Source organism: Myodes glareolus, chromosome 7 (assembly GCF_982192425.1).
Source record: "Myodes glareolus chromosome 7, mMyoGla1.1, whole genome shotgun sequence".
In the NCBI taxonomy this organism is placed as follows: Eukaryota; Metazoa; Chordata; class Mammalia; order Rodentia; family Cricetidae; genus Myodes; species Myodes glareolus.
Genome location: NC_142032.1, coordinates 77051904 through 77060930, shown reverse-complemented (window position 1 = coordinate 77060930; position 9027 = coordinate 77051904). Strand labels below are relative to the sequence as shown.

Sequence of the window (9027 nt, the reverse complement as noted above, 5' to 3'; positions counted from 1 at the left end):
AGTCAGCTGAACCTAGCACAGGGGAGCAGTTTGAGGATGGCTCTAAGACATGTTGCCAGGCAACCGGAGGAAGAACGGCACTCACTATCTGCAGAGGTCTCATGGGACAGATGGGACACCCCCCTCCTCCATCTGAACACTCTCAGAAGCCAGTTCAAGCTTTCTGAGACTCTGACCCTCTCCACGGCTCTCTCTCCAGCCTCACCTCCCACAGCTCTCTAAGAAACATCTGCTTCAGCAATGCACCTTTTTAAGATTTAGTTATTTTATGTGTATTGGTATTTTGCCTGCATGTGTGTTTATGTACCTGTGCCAGATGCATGCCTGGCGTCCTTGGAGGTCAGAAGAAGGCATTGGATCTCCTGGAACTGGAGTTACAGACAGTTGTGAGTTGCATCTTAAGTGCTGGGTACAGAACTTGGTCCCCTGGAAGAGCAGCCAGTGTTCTTATGCTTTTAACCCTCTCCCAGCCCCTCAACAATACTTCTCATAACTGTAAAAGTAAAGACATTTATTGTGTAAAACTTGAAAACCACAGAAAAGTAAGATGAAAATCACACTTTGATTCCTCACCTTTCAGAGGACCACACTAAACATTTGGGATGTAGCTTTTATTATAAATGAGAACCATACGTATTTACAGATGAATGCCTTCCTTCTTCCCATTCCATGTCAGCTGCAGCCATTTCTGGGGTCGTTACAGTTTCTGGAAACATGGCGAGGGTGTCACGAACGCAAGCCACACACAATCACCTCAGGACTGATGGAGCTGAAACTGCTTTACATTTCCCTGTTTCTGTTTACCCTCCTTCTCTCTTTCTCTGGCTTTACCACATCTGTTGCTTGCTTACTGTTTTTCCTCTGCTGAACTGAAGGACATCCATCTGTGTCCCACCATGTTTCCTGCTCTACTTAGTTATACACTTTTGCACCCTCTAGCACCTGTGGTAAAAATACCTTCCCCTTCCTAGCTTTCAAAGCCTCATTTCTTCATTCATTCATTCATTCATTCATCATTCATTCGTTCATGTGACTGCACACTGAGCACCTGTTTTTGCCAGGTACAGGAGCCAATAGGAAATGGGATGTGGCCGAGGAGAGCCTGGGACAAACATGAAGCCTTCTTGTCTTCCCTCAGAAACAGTACGACCACTTCCTTCTTTTAGCGCCCTTGTGACATTTTTGTCTGTCACACAATTTAGGGTTTGAAGCCTTCTGACCCTGTCTGGGCTGAAGTCCTGTTAGGTGGCAACCCCCCCCCCCATCTCTACCCCACTTCCTTCAACCTTCTTCTCTTCCTGCAGCTGAAAACCAAAAACAGCTCAGGAAATGTCAGAGCCCTTGACCTCTCAGTTTGGTGACATTATCCTCTAAATACCTGAAATTGGGGCACTCAGCTTGGCAAAACCTACCGGAACAGCTGCTGTGTCCCTTATGGGCCATTTGCGACTCGTTTCTGCCATCTCCTTAAAGTTGGTCCACATGGCCCCTAGTGAGCAGTAGAAATGGTTCAAGGGGGCCCACGGGTGCCCATCTCAGCCCTTCCTCTTCCCCACAGGCTAAGGGAGGGGGCAATGGCAGCTTGATGTGATGAGAGCTGATCCGGGCCCCTTTCCATGCCTTGCTCTCCTTCCCTCTCCCACATTCATCTGGAGAGCCACCTGGGCCTCCATTTCCCATCTTCCCCTCTTCCATCCCGGCCATGTACAGCCACCCTCACACCTCCTTTTGTAGGTCAGCCCGTTCTCAAGGACTGTGCCCTCTGACTCAACAACTTCCTCTTGCAAATCTCCTCCAGCAACCACCTTCGGACCACATGCTGGTACCAGAGGCTGATGGGTCAGAAGTAGCCCAACTGGGAACTGTCCCCTCCCTCTACCTCAGACCCTGGGAAGTCCCTGGCAAGCATGTTCCACCCCCAGGGCCTGTATTCTCTTCTAACTCCCTCTTACTCTCTTTAGAAAAGGGAAGGACTTCAGTCTTGAAGTGGAAGAGGAAACAGACAAACCGAAAAAACCGAGACTGTTAGAAAAGGCATCAAGACCGGGGCGGGGCGGGGGGGGGGGGGGGGGGGTTGGAGGCACCCAGTCCCCGCGCTGGGCTGACGCCTCTCCGCTTCTTGCATGTGGGCGTGGGGTGGGTGGGTGTCGGTGTGAGGGAGCTTTTGAGGGGAGCATCTGGCGGCTTAATCCCCATCGAGTTTGCATTCTTTTGAAGGCTACATCCAGATTTAGGTTTTCAGCTGCTTCGACCCTGTCTGAGCGAGATGAAGGGCTCTGCGCTCTCGGCAGTTACCGGGTCCCTTCTTCTGGCGGTCCCCAGTCCCTGCCGGGCTCTTTCCCACCATCTGTACTCACTCGTACTCTTCACAACCATCACCTAAGCGGCACATCTTGTACACAAACTGCATCTCCGAGTGGACACAGCAGGTGTTAGGCTTCTTGGAGCCAGAAACTCTCATTTCTGCCCCCAAGGAGAGTAGCCAATCTCTGGCAGCCTCCCCCAGCAGCTACAAGCCAGCCCAAAGCCAGAGTGCTCTGAGGAAAGCCACAGGTCATAGTTCACCCAAGAACAGGCTGGATGTCCCCATCCAGGCTCTAAGCTGGCCCCTGAGCAAATGGGAGTCCTGAAGGGGGCGCCATATACTTCCCAAAGTTTGGCATTTCATTCTTTGTCAGATCCCAGCATCTCAAGGTGGATCCTTGAAGGAATTGTAGGTCAACTAAGATTATCGGAGATTCAGCAACTATCTCCAAAAGGAGCATAGTGAAAGAAAGGGGGGAGAGAATGGATGGATGATGGATGAATGAATGAATGAATGAACGAACGAACGAACGAACGCACTTAGTTCACAAATATTCACAAATGTAGAGTGCCAGGACGCTGAGAGCAGGATCCAGGGTTAGGGAACAGGTCGGGTGAAGGCCTCCTGATGCTCACATGCTTTGAGGTGCAGCAGCCCCGTCTTTAGCTTCTAGCCCATCAGAAGTGGGGGTTTCCACAGCCTCATCCTCGCTGCCCACCAGCGGTTCTTCCTCCGCCTTTAGGTTGGGACCTGGCCCAGATTTCAGCTCCTCCAGGACTAAAGAGCCCTGGCGAGACTTCCGTCTGCTGAAGAAAGTGGTGAGCGTGGGCCGCTGCTGCCCCGACCCCTCTCTCTCCAGGACTACCGAGCCCTTGTTGCCCCCTGACCCAGATGCTGCTGCTGTTGTGGCCTCTTCATCAGGAACCCGGGCTGGCCCAGCCCAGGCATCCACTACCCCATTACGCTTCCCACCTCCGCTCAGCGTCAGGGCCCCAGTCCTCCGCTTTTGCCGCCGGCGCCACAACAGCAGCAGAGCCACAAGGGCCAAAACCACTAGCAAGGCCACAAGCATGGGCACTAACAACATGCCACTTGATCCCTGGTGTGGCGTCCTGTTGGTTACGGGCTCTGGGGTAGATGTTGTGGATATTTTTATGTTGAAGACTGGGGTGCCACCGGCTGCACTAGAACTCTCCACAGAACTGGTTGCTGTGGTGGTCGGGAGTCCATGTGGCTCACTGGAGAGCCCTGGAGATTCAGTAGTCATGATGACAGGGGGACCACTGGACTTGGAGATTACTGTGGTAGCCACAGAGGGTTCACTGGTCTCCTTGGAACTTGTTGTCATGGCGACAGGGGGTGCACTAGTCCCTCTAAAGGTTTCTAGAGAGGTAACTGTGACCGCTCCGTCTGTCACAGGATTGGCTGTGGTAGTAGGAGGGTCCCTGGAAACAGCTATCCCTTCTGGAAGCTGCACCGATGTCTTGGAAACTTCCCGGGAGGTTGCAGGCTCCGGTACAGAGGTGTTTATGCTGTCACCAGTGGGAAGCCCAAGAGTAGACGATTCAATAGTTCCAAAGAGGGGTGGGGAAGGTGGATGTGGGGTCTGACTCCGGATGCCGGTAGTCCCCTCAGGATCCACTGTCTCTGGCCTAATGGAGGCTGCTGAGTTGACAGCCGAGGCCTCAGAGATAATTGAGACCTTGGAAAGGAGGGTAGATAGCGACATCGACATCGTTGTGTTCTGCAGACCTTCTGGGTTGCTCATCACCTGGGTCCAAAAGCCCGCAAAGAGGAGGAGAAGCAGGGCCATCTCCAGAGCTGGAGTTGGGACCTGAAGGTAGGGAAGTTGCAGAAGAACACACAGGGGTTGGGAGGGAAACCTGGCCGGCCCCCTCCTTCTGCCCACTTCCCTGCCAACTGCCAAGCCCAACTTGTGGTTTAACGGTTCTTTTTTTTCCATTCTTGCTTTTACTTGCTTTTACTATTATCGGAACCAACAAGGGAACAGGTGGTGGCAGTGACCCCCACCCTGGCCTTGGCAGCTCAGACTCCCCCAGCAGCCATGTCCTCCTGGCCTTCACTCATTCCACTCCAGCCAATGGCTCTTGACCCCTTCTCCCACCACCGGACTCATCTTTCCAAACTCTAGGTAGGTCCCTCATCCTCTGAGCACCGCCTACCCGTCTATAGCACGCCACCTTACCAGTTCAATGGAAGCGGCACAGGGCCAGGGTGAGAGTAACCTCCTGCTCCTTCAGAGACTTGGTCGGGACTGGGGCAGACTGAGCCCCAAGGGGAAAGGAAGTGGGTCTTGGCTCCACCCCTGCATCCTGCCCCACCCATTCCTACTCCTACCGTTGCCTGAGGGACCCAGGGGCTTAGTGGAGGCACGAAGGGATGCTTTGGTCCAGAGCTGGGATTCTTAGGTTTCCACTGGGGTACAGCCAGAGCTGGGAGATGAGGAGATGTGCTAAGGACCAAGGGACAGAAAGAGGACATGGAAGGAAGGATTGTTTCCTTCCCATCTGTTTGCTGTCCCAAGCTGTCTGGCTGGTACCTGAGGTGGCGCATTTCCTGCCCAGAGCTCCCAGGAAGCCCAGCACACCCCACCCACCCCACCCCAGCCCTGATTCTGCTCATGGTTCTGGTCCTCAGTCTGCTGAGCCTTGCCAGAGCCACAAGAAGCCGAGGTCATGCCAGTGGCCCCCGGTTGAGGCTACTACTAACCACTGCATATGCTGAGGTCTTAGAAAACCATAAGGGGTAAAGAGATGGCTGAGAGGTTCAGAGCACGGCTGCCCTTGCAGAAGTCTGGGGTCAGTTCCCAGCACCAGCATGGAGACTCACAACCACCCATAATCTGGGGACTCTGGTGCCTCCTTCTGCCTCAATGGCACCAGCACACATAGGCACAGGCAGGTATTCATGTACATGAATGCAAATAAAGTGAATTAAGGTTCACTAACTTAGCCAGATGGTGGTGGCACATGCCTTCAATCTCAGCACTCAGGAGGTACAGGCAGGAACTCTGTGAGTTCCAGGCCAGCCTGGTCTACAGAGCTAGTTCCAGGACAGTCCGAGATACAGAGAGAAACCCTGTCTCAAGGGAAAAAAAAAAAGATTCACTTACTTAAAAAAAGAAATATTCTAGGGGCTGGAGAGATGACTCAGAGGTTAAGAGCATTGCCTGCTCTTCCAAAGGTCCTGAGTTCAATTCCCAGCAACCACATGGTGGCTCACAACCATCTGTAATGGGGTCTGGTGCCCTCTTCTGGCCTGCAGGCATACACACAGACAGAATGTTGTATACATAATAAATAAATAAATAAATATCTTTTTAAAAAAGGAAATATTCTAGAAAGACCTCTATTAAGAAATCAGTCACCGGTTGTGGTGGCACACGCTGGTAGGATTTGCTGAAGGAGAAAGAGGCAGGAGGATCATGAGTTTGAGGCCAGCCTGGGCTATACATTTTTATATCCCAGCACTTGGGAGGCAGAGACAGGTGGATCTCTGTGAGTTTGAGGCCAGCCTGGTCTACAAGAGCTAGTTCTAGGACAGGCACCAGAGCTACAAAAAAAAAACCTTGTCTCTAAAAACAAGAAACAAGAAAGAAAGAAAGAAAGAAAGAAAGAAAGAAAGAAAGAAAGAAGGAAGGAAAAGAAAAGAAACTAGTCAAAAGTCTTCAATTGAGAGCAAACTGGGGCTTGGGATCATTTTTGCAGCACTGCAGTCTGACCCCAGGGCCCTGGGCCCACATCAGTTCCCTACTCTCAGCCATATCCCCAGCCATGAATAAGGGGCTCTTTGCATTCTTTGAATGATTTCTGTTGCCTGAGTTGAGTTAGGAAATGGATTCTTTCGGTATGTGTCTGTTTGGGAGCCTTGCCTTCTAAAAACTTATAACTGACTGGGCATGGTGGCTTGAACCTTTAATCCCAGCACTTGGGAGGCAGAGGCAGGCAGATCTCTGAGTTCAAGGTCAGCCTAATCCACAGCGTGAGGTTCAGGACAGTAAGGGTCATACAGAGAAATCTTGTCTTGAAAAACAAACAAAAAAAAAGAAAGAAAGAAAGAAAAGAAAAGAAAAAGAAAGAAAGAAAGAAAGAAAGAAAGAAAAAAACCACAAAAACTTGTAACTGATTTTTATATTGTAAAACAGTTCTGTGCACAACAGAGAAACTAAAATAAGGGACTCCTTTTGAGGGGCCCACACCCACCATCGGGCGTGTCTTTCTTTCTGAACACCCTTCTTTCTCTTAACTATAGTGCTTACAGATCTATATTTGAAAAATCTCTCAATTTAAAGGAGAATTTTAAAATATCTATAATTTAATAATCCCAAATTCTATTACAACAGAAAGACTGAACTAGGTCCCTGGCAGAGCCTGGGCTCCCACTGTAGCTGCTCAGCGCTGAGTTCATCTGACAGAGGCTCCAGGTCAGAAGCAGCAGGCATTGCTCACGGGCAGAATGAGTATTCATTTGCATGGACATCCTTCACCCAAAAGTCCTGGGAGACACAAAACGGCCCAGATTTCTGTCTGGCCCACACAATAGGTCCACCCTGGCACACCAGGCTTAGGGTGAGGTGCCTCGTTTATGGCACAAGCTGCTCTCTCTGCATCTCCTTAGGAAAGTAGGCCTTGCTCACTGCAAACTAGACGTGGCTCACGCGGCAGAAATCAGGGCCTTGCATCCTAGACAAACCCAGCAAGCATGCTCGGGACTGCTCTGACCCTCTGGGTTGCTCCTCCCCCAGTCAGCAGAGACTCAAAGGAAAAGGTTTATGTAAAGCAATTAGCACAGTGGCCATGCTCCAGTCCTATGGAGATGTAAAGAGTGAAAACCTAGTAGCACTTGGGAGAGAGAGGGAAATGGACCTCTGTGAGCTCTAGGCCAGCTTGCACAACAGCCCAGGGCATCCAAGGTACATGTTGAGACCCTGTCTCAACAAAACAACAAAGCCAGCTTCATACTCAGCAGCAGCTGACTCTTGGGTCAGTTGGTGTGTGCGCAGGTTCTATATTCCATTGTCCACTCTTGCTCCTGAGCGTTGTCTCAGGGACATCGCATTTCACATCTACCCACACAGCTGGCAGAGAGTTCATGGTGCACGGCTCACGGCGCAGTGGAAGTCACTCTTGATAAACGTTCACACTGTTTCCAGAGCTCCCTGATTTGAACAAAGCTGCAGAGAGCTGGGCAGTGAGGCACCCGTCTTTAATCCCAGCACTCAGGAGGCAGGGGCAGGCGGATCTCGGTGAGTTCAAAGCCAGCCTGGTCCGCAGAGCAAGTTCTAAGACAGCTAGGGCTACACAGAGAAACGCTGCCTCAAAACACCAAAATAAATAAGCAAACAAATAAAATTTCAAAGTCACAAACAAAAAACAAAGCAGCAGAAAATGGCCTTGTTTTCTTTTCCTCCTTTTGTGGTTTTGCCTTTTGGGTTTTTCTTTGTTTTTGTTTGTTTGTTTTGGACTTCTTGTCTCTGAGGATGACCCAATTCTCCTGCCTTTGCCTCTGGCATTTTGGGAGGTGTACCACCTACCCTAGTTTATATGGTCCTGGGGATTGTACCCAGAGCTTCCTAAATGCTAGATAAACACTGTCAGTTTAGCTAAATCCCTAGCCCAGAAATGATTTTTCCCTGTGATTATTATGTTTTGCTTTTTTAATATGCATGGGTGTCATGCTGGCATGTCCATCTGTGCACATGTGCACATGGTGCCCAAGGAGGTCAAAAGAGGACGTCAGATGCCCCAGACCGGGACAATTGTGAATCTACCAAGTGGTTTCTAGGGATTAAGCCTGGACCCTTCCTCCAGAAGAAAGACACCACACTTAACCGCTGCGATATCTCTCTGTTGTGCCCAGTCCATGCGGGCCCCAAAAGACCACCAGGGAGACTGACTCACCGAAATGCAAAAACAAGGTTTTATTATCCTACCGGCAAAGACCTCATCAGAGCAGCGGCGAGAGGAGGTACCTCACCCTTCTAGAAAGCATTATTTAAGGGCAAAAAACAGGAAAGTTACATTAGCAGGGTTTGGGGTGACGGATTCAATTCTGATTGGCTCGTGTTTAGGGACTTCTTATAAATTTTATTTTCAAACCTTGCCTATTGCTTGTCAAGTTTTCTTATCGACTGGGACATTCTGCAGTTATCTGTATTCTCCAGATGGCTACCCTGTTACTTTTGCCCCTAGCCATTTCTGAGGACTGGAATGTTTTATGGGAAATAGCTTACACAAGACACAAGATGGAGGAGGAGGACAAAATGGAGGAACTTTAGCTCTTCACTCTCCAGTCAGGTATTATTTTAAAAAGAAAGACCCAGGGTTGGTGGACCACACCTATAACCCTCCCTCTTGGGAGGGAGCAGCTGGCGAATTAAGAGTTCAAGTCACTCTTGACTCCATAGTAACTTCAAAGTCAGTCTGTCTGATACATGAGACCCTGTATCAAAAAGAAGAAACAGGGGGAGAGGGTGGTAGCCAGGGGTGAGGGTACAGGAAGAGCAAACAGGAAAGAAAGTGGTGGAGAGGGGAAGAGGAAAAGAGGGGGGGACCAAAGGGAGCGAAGAAGGGGGAAGGGAAGACAGAGGGACAAAGCACCCCACTGTTGGGTGCGTGCTTCTTCTGCTCCTGCAAACAGAAAAGAGTTAGCAACTGTTAATTAGAAATGGAAAGTGTTTTATTTTTTATTTTTTTAAAAGT

At 50.1% G+C, this 9027-nt stretch overlaps 1 protein-coding gene across 1 annotated transcript; it reads right to left on the bottom strand.

Annotated features, from left to right (window-relative positions):
• Positions 1-494: 494 nt before the first annotated feature.
• Positions 495-4669, bottom strand: Spn (sialophorin). The gene is made up of 2 exons (XM_048454975.3): positions 4512-4669; positions 495-4139 (listed from the first exon to the last, which is right to left on the bottom strand). The coding sequence occupies exon 2, from the start codon at positions 4116-4118 to the stop codon at positions 2937-2939; it is 1182 nt and encodes a 393-aa protein (XP_048310932.3). The 5' UTR covers positions 4119-4139; positions 4512-4669; the 3' UTR covers positions 495-2936.
• Positions 4670-9027: the final 4358 nt, after the last annotated feature.

Excerpts from the sequence above, each read along its gene's own strand:
- Spn (XM_048454975.3), bottom strand. The coding sequence starts at position 4,118 with ATGGCCCTGCTTCTCCTCCTCTTTGCGGGCTTTTGGACCCAGGTGATG.